The sequence below is a fragment of the Nematostella vectensis genome, chromosome 6, assembly GCF_932526225.1.
Source record: "Nematostella vectensis chromosome 6, jaNemVect1.1, whole genome shotgun sequence".
NCBI classification, from domain to species: Eukaryota; Metazoa; Cnidaria; class Anthozoa; order Actiniaria; family Edwardsiidae; genus Nematostella; species Nematostella vectensis.
Genome location: NC_064039.1, coordinates 7,557,053 through 7,581,333, shown reverse-complemented (window position 1 = coordinate 7,581,333; position 24,281 = coordinate 7,557,053). Strand labels below are relative to the sequence as shown.

Sequence of the window (24,281 nt, the reverse complement as noted above, 5' to 3'; positions counted from 1 at the left end):
GTGCTTTTAAAGTCCGCATTTATGTATACATACTCGCAAGGATAGTTTGGCTATCCGACGGAGTTTTAGACTAGCAAAGGTCGCATGCGTGATCCGCACAATTGGCATCACGCTAGCCCGGTCGCAGCTCTAGATCCCACATGGATCTAAGCTGTGGTTTAAAGCACTTCGTTCGAGTCGAAGTCGCCCTGCAGTTTTTTTGCCGATGAAGTTTAACTGAGGCAAACCGGCTTTGCCATGCTGACGAGTCCTAATAAGGACGAAACAGCTGTCCATGGTTGCCGAACTGCACGGGTAATAGACTGTGCTAGCGTCCCGTCTTGGCCCGACTGGTGCCAATGTGTGTATGCTAGTGTGCTTTTAAAGTCCGCATTTATGTATACATACTCGCAAGGATAGTTTGGCTATCCGACGGAGTTTTAGACTAGCAAAGGTCGCATGCGTGATCCGCACAATTGGCATCACGCTAGCCCGGTCGCAGCTCTAGATCCCACATGGATCTAAGCTGTGGTTTAAAGCACTTCGTTCGAGTCGAAGTCGCCCTGCAGTTTTTTTGCCGATGAAGTTTAACTGAGGCAAACCGGCTTTGCCATGCTGACGAGTCCTAATAAGGACGAAACAGCTGTCCATGGTTGCCGAACTGCACGGGTAATAGACTGTGCTAGCGTCCCGTCTTGGCCCGACTGGTGCCAATGTGTGTATGCTAGTGTGCTTTTAAAGTCCGCATTTATGTATACATACTCGCAAGGATAGTTTGGCTATCCGACGGAGTTTTAGACTAGCAAAGGTCGCATGCGTGATCCGCACAATTGGCATCACGCTAGCCCGGTCGCAGCTCTAGATCCCACATGGATCTAAGCTGTGGTTTAAAGCACTTCGTTCGAGTCGAAGTCGCCCTGCAGTTTTTTTGCCGATGAAGTTTAACTGAGGCAAACCGGCTTTGCCATGCTGACGAGTCCTAATAAGGACGAAACAGCTGTCCATGGTTGCCGAACTGCACGGGTAATAGACTGTGCTAGCGTCCCGTCTTGGCCCGACTGGTGCCAATGTGTGTATGCTAGTGTGCTTTTAAAGTCCGCATTTATGTATACATACTCGCAAGGATAGTTTGGCTATCCGACGGAGTTTTAGACTAGCAAAGGTCGCATGCGTGATCCGCACAATTGGCATCACGCTAGCCCGGTCGCAGCTCTAGATCCCACATGGATCTAAGCTGTGGTTTAAAGCACTTCGTTCGAGTCGAAGTCGCCCTGCAGTTTTTTTGCCGATGAAGTTTAACTGAGGCAAACCGGCTTTGCCATGCTGACGAGTCCTAATAAGGACGAAACAGCTGTCCATGGTTGCCGAACTGCACGGGTAATAGACTGTGCTAGCGTCCCGTCTTGGCCCGACTGGTGCCAATGTGTGTATGCTAGTGTGCTTTTAAAGTCCGCATTTATGTATACATACTCGCAAGGATAGTTTGGCTATCCGACGGAGTTTTAGACTAGCAAAGGTCGCATGCGTGATCCGCACAATTGGCATCACGCTAGCCCGGTCGCAGCTCTAGATCCCACATGGATCTAAGCTGTGGTTTAAAGCACTTCGTTCGAGTCGAAGTCGCCCTGCAGTTTTTTTGCCGATGAAGTTTAACTGAGGCAAACCGGCTTTGCCATGCTGACGAGTCCTAATAAGGACGAAACAGCTGTCCATGGTTGCCGAACTGCACGGGTAATAGACTGTGCTAGCGTCCCGTCTTGGCCCGACTGGTGCCAATGTGTGTATGCTAGTGTGCTTTTAAAGTCCGCATTTATGTATACATACTCGCAAGGATAGTTTGGCTATCCGACGGAGTTTTAGACTAGCAAAGGTCGCATGCGTGATCCGCACAATTGGCATCACGCTAGCCCGGTCGCAGCTCTAGATCCCACATGGATCTAAGCTGTGGTTTAAAGCACTTCGTTCGAGTCGAAGTCGCCCTGCAGTTTTTTTGCCGATGAAGTTTAACTGAGGCAAACCGGCTTTGCCATGCTGACGAGTCCTAATAAGGACGAAACAGCTGTCCATGGTTGCCGAACTGCACGGGTAATAGACTGTGCTAGCGTCCCGTCTTGGCCCGACTGGTGCCAATGTGTGTATGCTAGTGTGCTTTTAAAGTCCGCATTTATGTATACATACTCGCAAGGATAGTTTGGCTATCCGACGGAGTTTTAGACTAGCAAAGGTCGCATGCGTGATCCGCACAATTGGCATCACGCTAGCCCGGTCGCAGCTCTAGATCCCACATGGATCTAAGCTGTGGTTTAAAGCACTTCGTTCGAGTCGAAGTCGCCCTGCAGTTTTTTTGCCGATGAAGTTTAACTGAGGCAAACCGGCTTTGCCATGCTGACGAGTCCTAATAAGGACGAAACAGCTGTCCATGGTTGCCGAACTGCACGGGTAATAGACTGTGCTAGCGTCCCGTCTTGGCCCGACTGGTGCCAATGTGTGTATGCTAGTGTGCTTTTAAAGTCCGCATTTATGTATACATACTCGCAAGGATAGTTTGGCTATCCGACGGAGTTTTAGACTAGCAAAGGTCGCATGCGTGATCCGCACAATTGGCATCACGCTAGCCCGGTCGCAGCTCTAGATCCCACATGGATCTAAGCTGTGGTTTAAAGCACTTCGTTCGAGTCGAAGTCGCCCTGCAGTTTTTTTGCCGATGAAGTTTAACTGAGGCAAACCGGCTTTGCCATGCTGACGAGTCCTAATAAGGACGAAACAGCTGTCCATGGTTGCCGAACTGCACGGGTAATAGACTGTGCTAGCGTCCCGTCTTGGCCCGACTGGTGCCAATGTGTGTATGCTAGTGTGCTTTTAAAGTCCGCATTTATGTATACATACTCGCAAGGATAGTTTGGCTATCCGACGGAGTTTTAGACTAGCAAAGGTCGCATGCGTGATCCGCACAATTGGCATCACGCTAGCCCGGTCGCAGCTCTAGATCCCACATGGATCTAAGCTGTGGTTTAAAGCACTTCGTTCGAGTCGAAGTCGCCCTGCAGTTTTTTTGCCGATGAAGTTTAACTGAGGCAAACCGGCTTTGCCATGCTGACGAGTCCTAATAAGGACGAAACAGCTGTCCATGGTTGCCGAACTGCACGGGTAATAGACTGTGCTAGCGTCCCGTCTTGGCCCGACTGGTGCCAATGTGTGTATGCTAGTGTGCTTTTAAAGTCCGCATTCCAGTAATTGAGTGACCACCCGCTGACATAATAGACGTAATCGTTGGCGCATTTCCCTTACGTCCGTGGAAAATTGTGAGCTTGCACATAGTTAACTATGGTTTGCGTCAGATTGGCACTTACTGATATATGTCCTTATTTATTGCCTTTGGCTTCTTTTTCTTTTTGCTTCTTAGTTAGAAAATGAATGTCGCAATAATACAGAAGTTCCAATCTGTCAAGCAACCAAATTCAAGATGGTCTTGGCTGGTGTGTTTCGCTTCCTTTTGTGTACACTTTCTCGTCGGAGGAGTTTCGAATTCGTTTGGAACAGTGTTTTTGGCTCTCCTTAAAGAATTTAAACGAAGCGAAGTAGAAACAGGTAAGAAAAGCTGTTAACTATTCCGTTTTTATTTTGTTTTCTCGGCTCCCTCGCACGAGAGAGGTTAACCTGAGCATCAGGGCCTATGTTTCTATCGCGCCGGCGAGAAACAAGACAAGGGCCTGATACAAGTACTGTTCAAATCACATGTTCTCATGCCGGATTCCGGCATGGCTCCTGATTGGTAAAAAAAAACAAAGGGTACTCGAATGGGACGCGCTGATTGGTTCAGCTATATATAGTACCCTAGCCCGTCGACTGCTCGTTCTCAGAGTAATGGCGGACTCCAAAAGTGCTTTTGACCTTGCGTTAGCAAAATCAGAGAAATCGTTTTCTAAAAACATTTAAAACAATATGTTTTCCTCTCTTCATTTTCTTCGGAAAAATTCCGCCTGATACTCAGGTTAGATGTTCAAATGTTTTGCCAAGGCCGGTCATTGCGTGTGTTTATTTCTCATTGGTATCGTTTTTCGAAGCGAAGATCTACTAGTAATATCAAAGGTGCTGGATGTCATAGAAGCTGCTTAATACTACAGACATCATAAGTCGTAGCTATAAAATTTTTAGACAGACCAGGCGATGAATATTCAAGAAATTTGTATGTGAGATAGCACGAAGAGTGCTTGGGATTGTTTGCGTCACTTCCCGTGAGTTGTTGATTTAGTGAGCTTATCAAATAATGGCATTTGTGTTCAAGCAGCGGTTTTTCTATTTAGACGAAACAGCCTGTAGTAAATTGGTGTGGATCTGCATAGTCATAAGCCGCATTGTCACCAGTTTACTTCCGGTCGATTACATAACAATACCCGATGGTTTAAAATGCGAAAAATATTTCAAAGTATTGAAAGCAGTGTGTTTATTAGAAGTTTCTTTGAGGATGTGATTGATAATTTAGAGCGGATAGCCTGTTTAATATCTAGGGGTTCGTCGTTACTAAAATTATTACCCTTGCATATAGCACCAATGTAGTTTTGTTTTACATAAATGCTGTTTATAATTTGATTTGGGCATTTGATTGTGCCACCACACAAGTCATTGGAAAACTAACAGCCGACGTATTTTACATTTTGACAGGGGCCTGAAAAGGGGCGGCAGGCGTCGCGTGTGGTATTTGTGTCAGGCGTACTTTTATTTTTTCTCTTCGACTTTTGAAAAATAAAATAGCCTGATACTCAGGCTAGAGAGAGGTTGAACGAGCAAAAAAGCGTGACCAGACCCCATGCGGGAGATGAATTAATTGGAAGATAATTTGCGGGAAAAAAAACATTGTAATTGTTTTAAGTTACCACATTCCCAAAGACCATTTGATCGGAACCCAGTGGAAGCTCAAAGGAGTGAATCTCTCATCGACTCTCATATATATTGCTTTTTAAATAAAAAATAATCTCCTTTTGGCATCACAAGGTGGCTTAACTTATTGGGAAGTAATTTTCCCCGGGCGGGTTTTGGGGGTTAACCCACACCTTTTCAGCAGTTGCTGGTTGAGAAGACTTTAAACTTCCACTTCCAGTTTACAAGTGAATAAAAAACAACAAGAAATCCTAACTTCTGTTATTGAAAACTGGAGAGACGAATTTTCGGGATTTTTGAGGGATAAAAAGGCTTAGATTCTTAGTACAATACCAGGTTATTTCTTTAACCCTTTCACTCCTGGGTACTTTTGAGCAAAATTGTAAAAAAAAAAAAAAAAAAAAAAAAACAGACTGAAAACAGAAACCTCCCCCCTATCTCAAGTCCAACACTGTCAGTTAAGTTAAGCTAAGCTACCGCTGACCCAAGACGGTATGCCTTGAAGTTTCCAACAATGCACTGCGGTGCCTTTTCTTTCTAGCAATGGCGCTGCTACAGCCTGTTGCTTACAACAGTTTTGCTTGTAATTTGCTTAAAAATTACAGCTTTTTCAAATCTGGAGAGTGCCTTAGGACATCATAAAGTCTATTTGGGCATAATTAATGCTGTGCTTATGGATGTTTGCACGCTGAGGTTGATTCAGTGGGATAATTCCTTGTTTGGGCTTCACCGAGTGAGATAGGAATTTTCTAGTGAATGGCCTCATACTCTCCAATGTGGACTATCTTTGCTACCCAATCTTGTTCAAAAATTGTTTTCAGGCTTATTCTTGGTTCCTTGGACCTGGAAAAATGTTTTGTTTGGCTTTAGAGCAAAGAGATTTATAAAAAAACTGTTATGATTATGGGTGAGGAGTTTTCCCGTCCCTCTGTCAAGGTGTTTCCAAGACTCCCATGATGCAGTGCAGGCATGCAGTTTAGCCTAAAGATGGTGACTCTAATAGAGGTTTTAGCATTGATTTTTGTGGCTGATGGCTGTAAAATGGGACCTGACAGAGCACAATAAAGGTACTGTATCTATTTGTGACTTGATCTGTGTTTGCTTGTCTATTTGTAGTTCAGAATTTTGTGTCTTTTTTGGTAAGAAATGTTTTCAGGTTTAAGCATTTGTTTACAAATTGGTCAGAAATCAAGGTTGATATTTTGACAATAGAGTCAATTCTATTACATTGCTTGGATGCGCTTTTGAAGGTCGTCTATGCCTTGGAGGAATCCATGAGTATCCGGGTCTGGTGATGTTTGGTTTGCATTTCTCATGTTTTGGAGTTGGGCCTATATTTTAAAGGCGCCTCAGGGCGTAATAGTAATGAAAAGGTTAACACTATTCACTTGTCAAGAGCATCATGTGACGGGTAACAAAAGATTTTCTGACTCAAGTAAGGACTGTTGCATTCACGTGCTCTATTGCTAAAATAGAGTTGTGAAAAAGAGACTGCTCTGTCTGCTTTTAAAAGGTCAAATAATGCAATGCGTGCAGTCGCTTCCACAAATGATTGAAGTTAGTTTTCGAGAATAAGGAAATGAATCTCAAAATAAGGAGTGGAAGGACTATAAAGAGAGTTGTTATTTTTTTCTCAACATTTCTCAAAGAATGAAATGGAGTTTCATAACACCCAATTTCAAGCGCAACAGTATATTCATAGAGTACAGTGTCACGCTTGTGTAAGACAACAACAATTTGACAGATGTAGTGCTTGTTATCAATTAACATTAGATAAGGCTCTGTACTCACAAAGAGTCTCTGCCTCTTCCATTTATTAAAAAGGTACCATTATCAAGTAAAAGTTCTAAATATCGAACTTTTTTTAAAGATTCCTCAAAAATCTTGTAAAAGTTATTTTCTTCTTGCTTAATTTCCGTAAAGTTCTCAACAAAAATATTCATCTATTTTCAGTAAGAAAGCTTAGAATTCTTGTTGACATACCGGGAGGAGACGAGACTTCTTCAAACATTCCCTTTGTAAACTGGAAGCCGAAACTGAGAGACTTCTCAACCATCAACCGCTGAAAAGGGGTGGGCTCACCCCCAAAACCCGCCCAGGGAAAGTTACTTCCCATACTTGTCCAGTTCATAAAAGTGCATTTATAACTGCAATCAATTGTTTATTTATTAAAATCTATCGCTACAGCTTTATTTTTAATTTTCTATAAAAGTCTGATATCATAGAGTTGTGTATGACTAGTTATCAATTTTTGCTGATGTCTAGTCACTTTATACCACTTGATAATGGTTATAAAATGTGTTTCTAGTGATATAAAATTGAACGGATGATCAGTTTGTATCTTTTATTAATGCTACGCATTGAAATGAACCATTGCTTTATGGCTACCCTTTTAAGGCATGTTGTATGTTAAATAAATGACATATAACTTGTAACATATATCATTACAGGGCCAAAATTAGTTGGGGGAGGGGGAAGAGGCAGCCCCCCCCTTCTATAGTCAGAATGTTACTCAAACTGCACCCTCGTCACTCAAGTTGATTATCTGTTTTCGATAAAGTAAAACATGATAGTTTATTTACCTAAGGTTACTGAAGTTGAATGCTGGGATTATGTAGTAAATTAATGACTGAGGCTTGCAACAAAAAATTCTCGCTAATGAGATCAGCTCTTGCCATAAATCAGTTTTTTAAACATTAATTGTCCTCATATTTGTAGTGTTTTAATTTTGTGAAAAATCAATAATAAGTGTTTAGTATTTGCAGTATTTGTTGGTGGCAAAAATTTGTTGATGAGAAAAATAGTCCTTAGGATAAAACTCAACATCTATATTATATTTTTTTTAAAAACAAGGAAAGCTTAAAAGTAATGACGTCCCATTAACCATGTACAGGGGAGGTAAGGGGGGTCCCTGCAGGATCTATGAGTCCAACAAAATCATGTCATCACAAAGAGATCACAATTCACAGATTTTAAAGGGCAAAGATCATGATTGATGCTGAGCCAATTTGCCATTATGAATCACAGCCATGATGGCAATCATGCTTTTCATTTCCCCTCTTTCGTGATTCATATTAAACAAAAAGGCAGTTTGTGATTCACAAAACTATCCCTTACCACCCTTTGCATGTAGACATCAGTGAAATTAGGTGGGACTCATGCAAAGCATGAGGGGGAGGTATTTCACCAATGTCATGTCTATGCTGGTGATTTTGGTTATGTAGCCAGTATCTGCTACAGGGGGGGGGGGGGGGGGGGGAGGGAGGTAGGGAGGCTCCTTGGATCCACCATTGTTATATAGGTATATGATATAGTGATTTCAGCTTTTTAGCCAGTATTTGCTGAAGGAAAATTCACAGTCACATAATATCATGTAGAAAAATATTTTAATTATTAAAATATTCTGCAATTTTACTATTAAGTTGGTTGATAAAATGAGATGGGTTGCGCATCCACCCCCCCCCCCCCCCCCCCTGTACCCACCTCTTGCTATTTGCCTAAATCTTACCTAGTAAGATTCTGAATATTCTGGAAATACCAGCAATGTTTCTGGATTTTGCAGGGTAACTGAGACAATTTGCTCTCCAATAAATAATGCTGCATTATTTAAGGTAGTTTCTCGAGTGGCTTCCACTGTACTAAGAGTGCAAATAGGAATTGTATTTGGGTTGATCAACATATTAACACAACTTTGTCTTTCAGCTTGGGTCGGCTCCTTTGTCATTGGTACGACATACTTCTGTGGCCCTGTGTCTGCTGCTCTGTGTGAGCGGTTTGGCTGCCGTATTATAGCATGTGTAGGCAGCCTTCTATTCATGACGGCATCACTCATAACATCATATATGTCAAGCATTATACCCATGTACTTCACGTTTGGGTTTATGGGTGGATTTGGCTTCAGTTTGATGTATTTCTCCTCTCTATTTGTACTCATGCAATACTTCACTGATAAACTATCACATGCAAATGGATTTGTCTTGGCTGGTTCAGGGTGTGGCTCCATGGCCTTTAGCCTTCTTTTAGGCAAAATGTGTTCACTATATGGTGTACATGCTGGATTCAAGACTATGGCTGTTGCAGCTGTCATTGGAGTTCTGGCAAGCTCTGTGTACCACCCTACAGTGAGTGGTGATGAAGAGATGATGATAGATGAGAATGTTGATAGGAATTATGAGCGCATACCCTTAAGACGGAAATGTTATTATGCTGTCAAGCCTGGGCTTCATTGGCAAAACAAGGCATTTGTATTGTGGACTTTTAGTCTTGGTCTGGTGTTTTTTGCTGTCTTTATTCCATACATATATTTGGTAAGTGGATGCTTTTGAATTGGGCAGCCATGATTTAGATGATTGTAGCAAGAAAGGGGGTAGAGTCAAGCTGATGATAAGGGCCATTTGTAATGAAAAGTAATTATTGGTTTCAGTGCACTGCTGACAGAGCATTGAAAATAGAGAGACAAAGATTACTTCCCTATTTGCCTTGACTAGGCACTTAGTGTATTAATTTGTCCAAAACTACCCATGATGCCATGCGTCATTGGTCATTGTACCTAGCTAATACCGCATTCCCACCAGCAGTTAAACCAGGTTAAAATGTGGTTTAACTAAATTAGTTTAAATCTCATGCAAGAGAAGACAGAACCAAGAACAAACCTGAATATACTGTGTTGTACATGTTACAAAGTGATCATTTAACTAGTAAGAATTCAACACAATGAGAAACTTGGCAAGTTATCAGGCAAAAAAAAACCCTTGTTTAACTAAACATGGTTTTGGTGTGAATGCAGCATAAGACTTATTATAAATTTCCTTGCTTGTCTTTAGGTCCAGATTGCCAAGCTCAGAGGGATCCCCCCGTCTCAGGGTAGTCTCATGGTTGGCCTTATGTGTATCAGTGGGACTGTTGGCAAGATCGCGTTTGGGAGGCTTGCTGATGTGCGCTGGGTGAACCGGCTTTATTTGCTCCAAGCCTCTCTAGTTGTCATCGCTATTGGGGCCTGCATCTTCCCGTTCTTGCGCTCCTTCCCAGGCCTGCTCACCTATGCTTTGCTCCATGGGTTCATAGATAGCGGATCTGGAGTCTTGCTTGCACTCGTGACCAGAGATATCGCCGGAAAAGAAATGATGGCTGCCGCCATTGGTAGTATGTATTGTGTGGTTGCGATACCAATGACTGCTGGGCCCCCTGTTGCAGGTATGTTGTACGTAAAATTCATTTGCATCTTGCATCCTTCCTTACCTGGCACACAAATATTTGAGACATTAAACTGATGATATTTTGGACTTATGCAACAAGCCTTCCTAACCCTTGGACATTGTGTTGTCCCAGTGCTGATGTATGATTTTTTAGGGGGAGGGGGTGAATAGGTTCGCGGATCGTTGGATTTGCTCCTGAAATGCTCGCGGATTACGGATTTTGATGATTATTTTAGCGGATTGGCGGATTTCGGAAATACGGCGGATCACGGATCTGTCGACAATTTGGGCGCGGATTTCGGATTTTGGATGCTTTGACGGTCCAATTTCGGATTTTAAATGAATTTCAATCGATGCTATTGTTTATCTGTCATACCATGCGGATCTAAAAATATCTGCGGGTCCACGAATTTGCCCCGAAAATGTAGCGGATCGGCGGATTTTCATACCCCTATTCACCCCCCCCCCCCCTTCTAGCATTGTTCACCGCTTAATCGATGTGTTGTTTTTAGGGCTGATGTATGAAAGCCTCGGCTCGTATAACGCCGTCTATTATCTGGCCGCTTCTTTGTCCTTGACTGGTGCCGCCGTCATGACCTTCATCCCGCGACTTTCACGTGCCCATCGCGCGAGTCTTGAGAAGTTACTCCTCAACTATGATGATTCTTCCGAGACGGCATCGATTGTTGACGAACAGAAGCTCGCTGAGCTGCTCGGGTTCAACTCGCCGGGAGAGATGATGCTCGCAAAAATTCGGGCAAGGCTCGACTCGAATACAGAGTCGGTGATCTCGCGTCGATCTTCCAGCTTCGTGGGAATGTTCGGAATCATCGGTGACGATAATTATCGTGATGTGTCTTCGTACAACAGTCGACTTGACCTGGATGCCCTTAGTGCGGTTGATTTGTCTGTTTTCGGAACCCATCCACCGTCTCGTCAGGGATCTTTTCTGTCTCTGCATAGTTCGATTCTTAGGCGGCCTGGATCTCTAAGGCGGCCAGGATCGATGATATCTCGGCAAAGCTCTTTTCAGGAAACTCCCTCGCCTGAGCATGCACCGCTTAATGCCCTTGAACCAATAGAAGAGGTTCAAGCCGATGTGAGTGTCAAGCCAGCGGATACCCCGATGCTGACGCCCAGTCTTCCAACGGTCACTGAAGAAGAATCGCCAGCAGAGTCAGCAGATACCCCGATGTTGACGCCCAGTCTTCTAACGGTCACTGAAGAAGAATCGCCAGCAGAGTCAGCAGATACCCCGATGCTGACGCCCAGTCTTCCAACGGTCACTGAAGAAGAATCGCCAGCAGAGTCAGATACACCGATGCTGATGCCCAGTCTTCCAACGGTCACTGAAGAAGGATCGTAATGACTAGTATTCATCGCAGGCTCAGCTACGTAAGTAGATAACAAAGCGTATGTCGCAGGAATCAGGTCCAGGTCATTGTAAAACAAAGGTCAAAGTAATAGCCCAATTCGTTGTTGTGTGACCACGTCAAAAACTGTCTAAACCAATCGATGGCTTTCGTGGTTTCACTGTTAGTCCAGTCAATCAAGTTTTTTGACCAAAACGTTATTGCAACACAAGAAATATTGCTCTTAAATGACAGAGTAGTATGTTCTTATTAACTTCCAAAAAGTTCTCCAAAGTTCTCGTGGGGGGAAATTTCGATCAAAGTTTTCGCCATTTTCCCACAGGGTGCCCAATTATCATTTAATAGATATTAACTGAGATTGTAAAGTCGTTATATCGATTGAATATTTTATTCTGAATTTTGGTACAAAGGTCAATTTATTTTTCAAAAAACAAACTTACATCATTTCCCCCCTTCGCTTCACAACAGGGTATCCAACAACAATAAGAATACGGCACTTAACCACGACTCAACCATAGCATGCAAAAATGCAAAATCTATGATACATAGATATTGCATAGATATTGAGTGATACATTAACTGCTCACAAAAGCCATACAAAGTTTGCTGTTTAATCCGTCTAGCATTATCGATTTAATTTTTTCGTTTCGCGAGCCCCCAACCAAAATAAAAATAAAAAAACACTATTATGTGTTTAAAAGAGAGGAAAACGAATAAATCAATGCACATTTCCTTTTTCTTACTTTGCATGGCAGTGCGGCCAAGGCTCTATCAAATTCAAGACAGAAAACTGTTTTTTTATTATCGCTTTTTACGCGACCCGGGTACCCTGTAGTAAAATTTATGAAAAAAGAAGGCTAAATTTAACCATGTTCCTCCAAGAAAACTTTTGGGATGCCTTTTCTTATCATTTAATAGGAAAATTGTTTGTGTTGCTATTACGTTTTGGTAAGGCTATAAATTTGCGTAGATTGACTGGACTATGTCGCATCATAAACCATTTGACTGCACACAGCAAGGGGGTTGACTGGTCACGGTGGTATAATTGACTACGCGTTATCCCCAGACGAGAAATAGATTGGCGTTATCGGCGGTTACGCAACAACGCGTTCGGCTATAAACATGACATTATCTAGGAAGTGTTTTGATTAATTGAAAAACTACCCAATGCAATGCATTGAGGGTAGGTCGCATTGACCACCAAGTTTTCTCAATTAAGCTAAACTAGAGCTACGTGTTATTATTATCATCTTTTCTGCATAACCATCTTCTGGGAAGCCAGGGTGTCGCGGAGATCGGGCACACGCTCCGCGCCGCGCTCCCTGTGTGCCCGATCTCCGCGACGCCCTGGATCCCCGATGATGCTGTATAACTACCTCTCTGTTTTTGTATTGACCACGGGAAGCTTTTGACCAATCTGTAAGGAATCTCGTATTCATTAGCAGAGCAGTAGCAGGCCTCGAAATATTAAGGGAGGGGAGGTGGGGGACGGGGCAAGATGCGGAATATAAAGAAAATGTTTTGGACACAACCACGAAGAATCTTTTAAAATATTAGGGGCAAGTGGCCCAGCGCCCCACCCCTGCTACGGCTCTGTTTGGCAAGCTCTCTTTAAATACATAAAAAATTAATGGGTAAAAGGATAGTAAAGTAATAGTATATTTGATAGATAGTAAAGTAAATAAACAATTTGAATTAAAAATGTTTTAGATACGTTTTTAAAAAAAACTTATAACTTATTTTGATAAACTAGGAGTCCATCATTACATAGTAGTGGCTTCCTCTACTAACCATGATCGTTAGGAGTGTACAACTGGATCATTGTCTTGGGTGAGCCTTTTCAAAAAATAAGAATTGAACAGTCGTACTTGGACCGTGCATGAAATTACTAATGTGTTTGCTGCCCGATTCCGCCTGAAATTGCTATTCCAGCTGTTTTCATCTCACTAAGAATTTTATGCGAATTGGTTGAAGGGTTGCTTGAGAGGCACTTGGTAAAAAAAAACGCGCCAGCCTTTGGTCACCTAGAAATTCTCCTTTAGCTGCTTTTCTTGATTTCTAAAAGCAACTGCAGCTTAAACCAAACGATTGTTTCGAATTATGTTGGTTGAGACAGGTAATTTATTCAAAAGACGCATGCTTGATTATGAATGGCTCACCGGCTCAATAGCCATTCTGTGAAAAGGCCCACTCATTGTACCTAAATCACAGTGAAATAAATAATACCCTTATTAACCATGTAAGGGTGTTTACTTAAAAGCTAAATTTTATATTATTTGTGGACTTATGCTTCTCTATGGACATATGTCATATGTTATATGAGTTATGTTCTTCGAAGTTATATAATTTATCATTTGTTTTGTGTGGCAAAATAGTTTGATGGTGATGGTGATAATTATTTATTCAACCTAAATAACAGTTGAATAAATGGTAGTTTTATTTACCATATAAGGTTAAGTTCAAACGTCGTATTATCCATGAGCCGTATTCAATGCAAATGGTGCAAATGAAGATGAAACTAATCGACTTGATTCATTTGCATGCATTTGCATTGAATAAAGCAAATAAATAATACAACGTATGAACTAAGTCTAAGGGTGTTTATTTAAGATAAGTTAATTAATAATTATTTGTGGACATATGCTTTATTAAGGCTAAGTTCAAACGTAGTATTATCCATGAGCCGTATTCAATGCAAATGTATGCAGATGAAGATGAAGCAATCGACTCGATACACTTGCATTGAATACGGCTCATGGATAAAATGACGTTTGAACTTATCCTAAGGACTATTATATAATAATGTCCTTAAAAATTATTTTATGTCCTTAAAAGTTATATAATATATCATTATACACCTGTTTCTAATAAGGTTGCACTCGGAGAATTTACGTCTTATAACCCGAAAGGCTTCATAAAAAATAATAATAAGCTTAAAAAAAACTCTGGTTTAGAAAGCTTTAGCATTCTTGTTTATGGACCTATTCACACGGCGTTCAAAGACCAGGATTCAGCCATTTATACTTTACCCATGAGCCAGTGCGGGTGATGATACATTGATTCGCGGGTGCAACTCTATTTTAAATAGATGTATAATTTGTGTGGCAATAAAAGTCGTTGTTGGTGACGGTTGTGTTGATAATGATGGTGATATCGTTTTTTTTACATATTAAAAATAACACTGCAGAAAGGGTTCCTTTTACCGAAAAAAAGGAAAACCTCGCTGCATAAGCGATAAATGATGAGAGATTGGGGTCCCTCTTGATTCTTACCATCGAAAGTTTGGCCGATCGATGAGTTTGAATAGCGCGAGAATTTATGAACGAGCGCGAATTTAGATGACAGGATAGAAGGTGTGGGGATGCTTACTGAACCCCAGATGTGTGAAAATACGTTTGCTCTCACTTTGCGGCGGAATGTTTTAAGAAATGCGGGTTCGAGATATCAAGACAGAACTGTAAAGCTTTAAGCTAAAAATGTTAGCAATCACTTTATTTTTATTTTATCAAAAATAAAATAATAAAGAAAATAAACAATATTTGTGACCCTCTATGAGAAGACTTCCAATAAACCCTTATTATTAATGGCTTTTTAGATGGTCAAAATAAAAGAAGTTCAGTTTGGGTGAAATTCTTATTTTAAAACAGCGTTCCTGTAGTCTTATGTTTTTTTTCGATTTCGAAATATCAGGGCCGTAGCAAGGGGTGGGGAACTAGGGGCACGTGTCCCACCAATATTTTCAAGAATTATAGGGAAATGACCAGTAGGGGCGTGGCCGTGCCCCAAAATATTTTCTTCATTTGTGTATTGTGCCCCTCAAATATTTCGAGGTCTGCTACGGCACAAACGGCACTGGTTATAACAGATTGACAGTGTGCGCTACGCTCCAAAGGTGTTCAAAGATAATCAAAATTACGTGTGCTAAAAGTACTAAAAAATGTGCGCACGGGGCCCAGCTCCGCGGCCGAAGGGAACTCGTAATGCACAAAACTCTATTCACCGGAAGATGGTGAAAGCGTTTTCCTACAAGCAGTGATTCATCCAAGGTTGAGGCTTAATAAAGTGTTTTTATTACTTACAGCCTATCACGTTTAAGAGGTTACGCTACTACGAGACATCAATAACATAATGTAAGCAGTAAAATCACTCAATGGATTCGTAAACTGTTTATTTGCGAGCTCGTCTCGCCCTTCTATTTGATTTTCAGGTTTGTACTTCAAATTGCAAAATTAAGATAGAAATGGAAAACAATTAAGATTGAATGGAGCTAGTGGAAATGGCATGATTCTATAGATACCGGAGTCTAAAAACACCAAAGTTTTTTAGGTCTAACTGTTTTGTCAAAATTTGACAATAAGACTCGAAGTCAAGGGTGTATAATTTCTTTAATGGACCGCGTGGGACAAGATGGACGATATCACCAACAAAAAAACGAGGGACTTTTGGATTGAAACTTTATTTGATATTTGTTACTTTATTTAACAGTTTTATGCTGTTGTTTGTTTTTGTTGTTTTCATTATTTTTTATTATATTTAGAATTGTTAAAATTATTTTATTCAATATCTACGAACAAACAGCGCGCGCCAAATTTGTTTCGCTCACAGCAAATGAGAAATGCCACCAACCACAGCGCATAGTCATTCAATCGCCAGAGTAGTGGACCACAGAACCATGTAATTAAGAATCACTTTCTGATGAGCCATACCAACCAACTGGGCATACTCAGTAAGATAAAAATCAGTACTCCGGCGATTACCAGCATTTAAAACCTTTCAAAGAACTCCACTAGATATATGAAGTTATTGGCTTCCCGTCGCGAGGTCTAACATCGAATCGGAGTCAAAACGCCTGGCAGAGAACCGTTGACGATTTCAGAAAATCACACCAATGACTTCGGAGAATAATAAGGTGCAAGAGAAACGGGTAAGTCATACGCTTATTTCGAAATCAGTGAATCATATATAGTAATTGAATTTATTGTTCATATTTGTCAAGTGTTTGGCTTGTATGCTTGAGGTATTGTACGAATGGGTACAGTGACTTTGAGTCTGAATAGAAATAGGCTCTGGCTTGTGGGCTTGTGGGACTTTTCAAGATTTTGACTTTTTCTATGACGTTTGACAGCTTGATCTAAGAATTGGATGCTTCGATGGTAAGAAACAAAAATAACATGACTAAAAACAATAGCACAAAGATAACGAAAAATGAATTACATTTCATTCGATTTATACATTATACGAAATACCTGACAATTTTTGGTAACCACATTTATGGCAAAAAAATAGCTTAAACCTATACTACTGTCGAAGCACATTTTTTAGTTTGAGTTAATCTAATTTCATCTTCAAGTTTTATTAATTTATTTTTGGAATCATTGAAGCTATGCTTTATATATAGTTTAGTCGACCATAAAAAAAACTTTTTAAAGATAATATTCGATCACAATAATAATGATGCAAACATTGGAGGGAAATTCTTTTTTGAAAAATTGAAGCGATAAGAACACTGTTCTTGATCAATAATTTAGCAATATGTAAATTCATCTTGAAAAGTAATAACTGCAACGCAGTCAAAGTAACACAGTTCATCAATATTTCACGACATCAAAACGCCAAAAAATAACTTTCTTAAATCGTAGCAGATTTTCAGGAACACGAAAAAATAGGCGAACATTTTTTTCACAGCAGCTTGCATTGAAATGCAAAACTCGACTTTTAATGGTAGTTGTTTATTATTTGAAGACGCCGTCTGGTGTCAAGTGTGATACTATGGCAAATAATCCTATATTTTATAGCGTGAGGACATATAACTCCGGGTTACAATGTGCGACGCATGTGTCGCCTTGTTTTCATTGACAGGTTGACGTATGCTATTGTATTTCTGGTAACGTGAGGACATATAACTCCGGGTTACAATGTGCGACGCATGTGTCGCCTTGTTTTGATTGACAGGTTGACGTATGTTAGTTTATTTCTGGTAGCGTAAATACATATATCTCCGGGTTCCATTGCGTGACCCATGTGTGACACCTTATTTTGATTGACAGGCTGACATATGTAATCGTGGTTCCATGACATGACACATTTTGAGACACATTGTTTTGACTGACAGGTTGAGATATGTAATCGTGGTTCCATGACATGACACATTCTAAGACACATTGTTTTGACTGACAGGTTGAGATATGTAATCGTGGTTCCATGACATGACACATTCTAAGACACATTGTTTTGACTGACAGGTTGAGATATGTAATCGTGGTTCCATGACATGACACATTTTGAGACACATTGTTTTGACTGACACGTTGAGATATGTAATCGTGGTTCCATGACATGACACATTCTAAGACACATTGTTTTGATTGACAGGTTGAGATATGTAATCGTGGTTCCATGACATGACACATTTTGAGACACATTGTTTTGATTGACAGGTTGAAGACTTATCCCAAGAACAGCTTGAAGGTATTTTTCTTGATGTGTAAAATTAATTGAATCTTTAATCAGTCCCCAAAAAACATTTTTATTCCAGTAAAACAAAATAAAAATTTGCAGTTTACTTCATTTAATTTAAACCATCGAGTCATCCGCTAACTAAAATCATTCCCCTTGGCTTTGGCTTTATTCATTTACCAACAACTCGAAATCCCGCTATTTTGAAGTGAATACTGTTTCCCTTTCGGATGATTCTTTTTAATTTCGTCACGAAACAAAACAAAACAAACGACAGGAAATGCAGAAAATGGGTGCCTCTAGATCCAACCTTCGTGTATGAATGACCCGTATATGAATGAAAACACGGGGGCGGCGAAACGGTTCACAAAAGTTTGGAGGGGCCGAGGGTTGAAAGTCTCTCTTTCTGCGTGCACTATTTGAATTGAATGACTGTTATTCACATGTAAAAAAAAATCCGCTTAAAATAGTGGGGCCACCGTTCCCGCCTCACTTTTTCCAGACAAAACAAATATACTTTCAGTATTGCTTTTGTGATCTCCCGACTCGACTACCCTTCTCAGGTGATCTACGCATGGCTCTCGAGAATATATGGCAAAATCACATAAAATGGCGTAGTAAGTTTGTCTTGTGAAACGGAGAAGGACTTTGTATTTTGTAACAATTAAAACTAAGGTCACGTGACAAAAGGCGGCCATCTTGGATTTTTTATAAATTGCTCCTGCCTCCAACCTTAAACTCAACCAAATGCTACGAAAATTGTATTAATTGTTAGGTATTAGCTGCCTGCGTAAGACTGCATGCAACTAAAAAAATGGGATAAGTTTATAAAAAAAATGAATTTTTTTTGGTTTGAAAATAAAAGCACAAAATTGCGATTTTTTTTCTTCTAAACTTATCCCAATTTTCAAGTTGCAGCAATGTACAGGCTCCTTATTTTCGTAGAATTTTCGTAGCATTTGGTTGAGTTTAAGGTTGAAGGCAGGAGCAATTCGTTTCACAAAATAAACTCAGTTGACAGGTTTCATGCATTTTTGTTTAAAAATACAAGATAAAGATACACTATTTTGTGTGATTTACCCGTATGAATCCTTTTAGAGACATGCCTTCATTGTCTTTTTTTCACAATCGACATGCATGAATGAGCAACATAATCAAAAGTTTTTGGAACTCAACACGTTCAATTATCATTATAAAATTATACAATCTCCCAGTTGCTTCTTAGTCCTGTACGCGATTTCTTTAACTACTTACCTCCTCTTATTCAAAATCACTCTGTTATCCCCCCCCCCCTCCCCCCCGCTACATAACATGTGCTACATTTTTTCTTGCAGAGTATCGCGATGCCTTCGAGCACTTCGATAAAGACTCGAGTGGCTCGATAACAACTCGCGAGCTCGGCGGAATCATGAGATCGCTCGGGGAAAATCCGACTGAGATCGAGCTTCAGGATATGATCAACAGCGTAGACTGCGATGGTAAAAGAGAAAAAATGAATTTTGTTTTAAAGGATCTGATTTTCTTTTAAATTTATGACCTGCCTCGTTAAACCTTTGCCAACGTCCTTTGCGCGCGTACAAGTCCAAGGCGTCTCAATAGGTCTAGGTTCGGGGCAGATTTATATGCTAAAAAATGTTTTTCACACGGATATCGAAAATTGTTTGTATCGTACCAAATGAGATAAGATTGCGGTGTGACTGGTAAAGCTTTTAGCTTATTTATTGATTTAGCTACAGTATATAAAAGGACTGAATAACTTAGTTTGTATGAGCCCAAACTATACAAATTTTAAATAGGCTTTTTGGACCCCTTTTGTGTTCCTCATGCTTGCACTGTCGGATTGGTATTCTGATTTGTTCACAGTTTTTAGGCAATTTCTGGGTTTGCTCACACGCCAATGACCATTTGATTGTTGTGTTACATTTTCGTTCAGGTAACGGGCTGATGAACTTTGACGAGTTCGTGAAGCTGATGATCACGAAAAACCAGTTTATGATGGACGAGGAAGACATGCTGGAGGCGTTCCGGATGTTTGACAGGGACGGGCGGGGCTATGTCATGTCATCCGATCTGCGCTTCGTCCTCCGGCACCTGGAGGAGAACATTCCAGAACACGAGATTAACGACATACTTCAGGACAACAAGCAAGGCTGGAACAGAAAGATAGCCTTCGAAGGTGTGCCACTATCCTTGAGAGATGAGCCAGAATGTGTGTTAAGGGTGAGGTGTGGGGAAATGAACCATAGTCAGGCTTGCGCAGAGTGCACGTGCAACCCCCTTGGAGCCAAAAAGTGGGTCATTTCTTATTAACGAATAATCTTCAAATTCTATTATATCAATGATACCAATGACTGCGCACACCTCTTAGCCAATCCTGGGTACGCATCAGTTAAGGGGGAGGGGTGGGGAGTTAAACCAGGATAAGCGATAAGGGGAGGAGCGGGGAAATATAACCATACGACGGGCGTTAAGGGGAAGGGGCGGGGAGATAAACCAAGATGAACTATAAGGGGAGGAGCGGGGAAATATAACCATACGACGGGCGTTAAGGGGAAGGGGTTGGGAGGTTAACCAGAGCGTTAAAGGGAGTTGTACCATCAAAGCGAATTTTAAAACACGGTTTGTCAGACAGACATTTGTTCCATGTGTTTTGTCTCCTTGAATCCAAAACAACTAGGAGAGTTAGTCGGCAGGACGAAATGTTATTATGTTATCATGGCATGTCTCCTAGGCTAAGCTTGACTTGTCTCGCGCCAAATCTGGTAGCGGCGACACAAAAAATTGGCGCTGGCTAGCTTAGGAAAATTTAGGAGACATGTCGCTCGCTGGATATCGCGCGTGGCATCTCTCCTTATTTAGCCAAGTCATTACTAGTTACCAGATTGATCCGATGGACCCTCACCCCCATGTAACCAAAAATCACTCCCCTCTTTTATTCCTTAGAATTCAAAAAGATGGCGCAGATTGAGGCTGGCAACACGCTCGGCATGAAGCGGGACTCTATTCAGAGTGGGGCACTGGGTTACCAAAGATGAGGCCGGCACTGCAGGAATGATGCTCAGTAATGGATGAGCCCTCCCCGACTTTCCCTTTTACATTCTAAATCTGAGATTTAGAATAAGGGCATGTAAGGGCACCCTGGCCTACACATCATGCATTGTTTTTCAATACCATCGAAATTAAGAACAAAAATCTAATTATAGACAACAATATGCATTCTTTAAAGTTTAAGTACTTCTATTGAATGTAAAAAAAAAATGTGGTTTAAAAGCGACATTATAGTTCGACGTGCGCTACCGTTGCCACCAATAAAGTTTTGAGAAAGTTGCCCAGTTATTATGAGATATACATTGTTGTTTAGTATTCTCATATGCACTAAAATGTTTCTCTTGACCTGTTGGTTGGCTATTGACGTTGATGCCGAGTAGATTACGTTTCTTGCATCCTTATTGACAGGCCTACTTAAAAAACTATCAAGGTGGCCACGGCAGCTAGCGTCGTATACGTTTCTTGCATCCTTATTGGCCTATTTCGCAAAACTGTCAAGATGGCCATGCTAGAATGCATCGCACTTTATTTCAACAAAGCAATGCATTCTGGAAGGGATGAGGTTGCTCTTTATGGCCTCATTGCCAGTGCGTGGGCCTCGAAATCCTGGGGGTTGGGGGCACTCCCAAACTGGTCATTTCCTTATAATTTAGGAAAAAAAATATCAAGGGGGGGGCATTTTTTGTTGCTAACAATGCTTTTTTTTTTTTTTATTGACTTTGCCCACGGAGAAAAAAAATACACATACATAATACGTTATACATGAGAAACAGAACATAAATACATACAATAACGAAAGGGCAGGGTATCCGCCACAGCTAGGCCAATTACGGCGGACCCGAGTTTAAAATGTGTAAAAGTTACAAGGTCACAAAAACTAAATTAGAAACAACATGAAATTTGGTGCGTTAGCACCCTGGCCCGATTGCAGGTGAGGCAGACAGATTTCCATGAGCGCGGATCCTCTGGATCGTAAGTTATCGAAAGAGCATTTAAGTAGTAATTTAATAAAGCGCGCTTGAAAGAAGCATGGTCAGAGTAGCTAGAACTATTTAACAAATTAGTGAGAGTGTTCCATATTCTTGTACAACGGTTTAAATATGATTTTTGAAAAGCAGAAGTTTTGCATTTGCGAGCGAAGAATTGTGGTGCGCTTGAGTTTGTAGATGATCTAGTAGGACGGACTGAGCGAACTTTGGGAACAATTGATGGATTAATATTGACAAGCCCATTTATGATTTTATAAAAGTATGACATGTCCAAATATTCGTGCCAATACGATAGTGGCAATAATTTAAGTTGAATAAGTCTTTCTTTGTATGTTTGGCTGCATCTAAATGGGAGTCCTAACATGTACTTGCTAGCTCGTCTTTGGATTCTTTCAACTCGTCTAATCAGGTCCTTTGTCTGCGGTGCCCACAGTTGTGTTGCGTATCCTAGGTGAGGACGTACTAGGGCGAGATACATCGATCTTCTTATGTTGGTTTTCTTTATGGATCTTGAGTGTCTTCTAACGAACCCCAGCGTCCTGTTGGCCTTACTACATGCCTCGTCAACTTGCTTAGTCCAAGAGAGGTCGTCTGACATCCAGACGCCGAGATCCTTCTCCGTCTCAGTGCAGGCTAAAGGCAAACCGCCAAGCGAATATGTTTTGAGAACTGGTTTACGCTTTCGCGAAACCCGCATGACTTTGCTCTTTGTTTGATTAAATGTCATGCCTGTCGATGCCGCCCAGCCATTTAGACTGTTCAGGTCAGATTGTAACACATCCGTGTCGTCCGCCGAGTTGATAACATTAAAGACCTTAGTGTCGTCTGCAAATGTCGCAACACTGCATGAGCAAACTGAATCTGGCAAGTCATTTGCGAAGAGGACGAACAGTATAGGACCGAGAATTGACCCTTGCGGGACGCCGGAAGTCACAGGTTGACATGTTGAGACCCCCCCTGGAATAGCTACGCGTTGGCTCCGATTGGTGATATATGATGTAAACCACTTCAACAGATTTCCGCCAAAACCATATTGGACTAGTTTCCGTGTTAGCATACGGTGGCTTACTCTATCGAAAGCCTTTGACATATCAAGGTATACAACATCAATTTGGTTCCCATTGTCTAAGTGAGAGCCAATAGTGTCAAGGACTTCCACCAGCTGGGTGACACAAGAGCGGCCTGCAATAAACCCATGTTGACACCTCTGGATGAGGCAGTGCACCCTCTCTCTTATCTTATTAAATACACAACGTTCCATAATTTTCGACACAACAGACAAGAGTGATATCGGTCTGTAATTTTCAACTTGTTGAGCAGAGTCTTTCTTGTAAACAGGAACGATATGAGCAATTTTCCATTCAGAAGGAAATTTGCCAAGCTTGATAGACTTATTGAAAATCTGACAAAGAGAGGGAGCAATCACAGCCGCGGTCTCTTTTAGTAATCTGACGGGGATGTTATCTGGTCCAGAAGCTTTACTGGCGTCCAGCCCCCTGATAACCGATAATATATCATTTATATCGAATGAAATATTAGATAGCTCGGGTACAGGGGGTGCACAATGTTCCGGGTCAGTGTTTAGGTCTTGAAGAGAATCTTTTAAAAACACTGAAGCAAAGTATTTATTAAATAAATTTGCAATTGCTTCCGGATCATCAGCTGTGGTTCTTAGTGGCGTGGGGTCCTGGGAACCAGTGGGTGGATTTACGGTTGCCATAGAGACCTGAGATGGGATCCCACGTGATTTGGATTTCTGTTTTAGAACAGACCAAAAGCGTTTGGTGTTGTTTTTATAGTCCCGTTCGAGAGACTGGAAAAAGTTTTCACGACTTTCCCGCAGTGCTTGTTTGACTTCCGCACGCAGCGCTTTGAATTTTTCCCTCAGAGACGCTTTAGCAGGGGTCTTTTTTAGACGCCTTCGAGTCGTTTCTTTCTTCTTAATTAGGTCGAGAATAGTTCCATTCATCCAAGGTACTGGATTGCGACCCCTAATCTTTTTGGATGGAACGTGATCTGCTACGGCAGCCAAAAATAGATCTTTCCAATTTTTGCCCATTGTACTATCTTTTTGGGGTTAGAAGTGCTGTTGACCACACCGAAAATGCTGCCCCTCACACCCAAAATGCTATCACCAAAATGCTTTTTATAGGAGTCCCCCCACCTCCCAGAATATTACTTTTTTATAGGCACCTTTTCAAAGATCAATATCTATAGAAAATGCTAAACAAAATGTAGAATCCTAAGCTTTGAACATTATGCTTTGCCCTTCCTGGTGTATGGAAATGTACAAAAATATAACATGTTTTTTTTTAATTATTGTGGGTTTCTGGTTAATAAGAACTTTCAGGGCTAGTCATTTT

General features: G+C 41.1%; 2 protein-coding genes across 4 annotated transcripts; both read left to right on the top strand.

Annotated features, from left to right (window-relative positions):
• The first annotated feature begins 3,206 nt into the window (after positions 1 to 3,206).
• On the top strand, positions 3,207 to 14,552 carry LOC5514987 (monocarboxylate transporter 10). Of its 3 annotated transcripts, XM_048729574.1 has the most exons (5): positions 3,207 to 3,281; positions 3,383 to 3,567; positions 8,560 to 9,164; positions 9,681 to 10,050; positions 10,565 to 14,552. In XM_048729574.1, exons 2-5 carry the CDS (start codon positions 3,390 to 3,392, stop codon positions 11,416 to 11,418), a joined length of 2,007 nt encoding a protein of 668 aa, XP_048585531.1. In that variant the 5' UTR covers positions 3,207 to 3,281; positions 3,383 to 3,389; the 3' UTR covers positions 11,419 to 14,552. The 3 variants fall into 3 exon arrangements, with proteins under 3 accessions (XP_048585531.1, XP_048585530.1, XP_048585532.1); XM_048729573.1 differs by lacking the exon at positions 3,207 to 3,281 and having other exon boundaries at positions 3,288 to 3,567; XM_048729575.1 differs by lacking the exons at positions 3,207 to 3,281; positions 3,383 to 3,567 and adding an exon at positions 3,980 to 4,214.
• A 986-nt stretch (positions 14,553 to 15,538) lies between these two features.
• On the top strand, positions 15,539 to 21,806 carry LOC5514986 (calmodulin-A). The gene is made up of 5 exons (XM_032384704.2): positions 15,539 to 16,349; positions 17,863 to 17,893; positions 19,216 to 19,359; positions 19,815 to 20,057; positions 20,825 to 21,806. The coding sequence occupies exons 1-5, from the start codon at positions 16,314 to 16,316 to the stop codon at positions 20,914 to 20,916; spliced, it is 546 nt and encodes a 181-aa protein (XP_032240595.1). The 5' UTR covers positions 15,539 to 16,313; the 3' UTR covers positions 20,917 to 21,806.
• Positions 21,807 to 24,281: the final 2,475 nt, after the last annotated feature.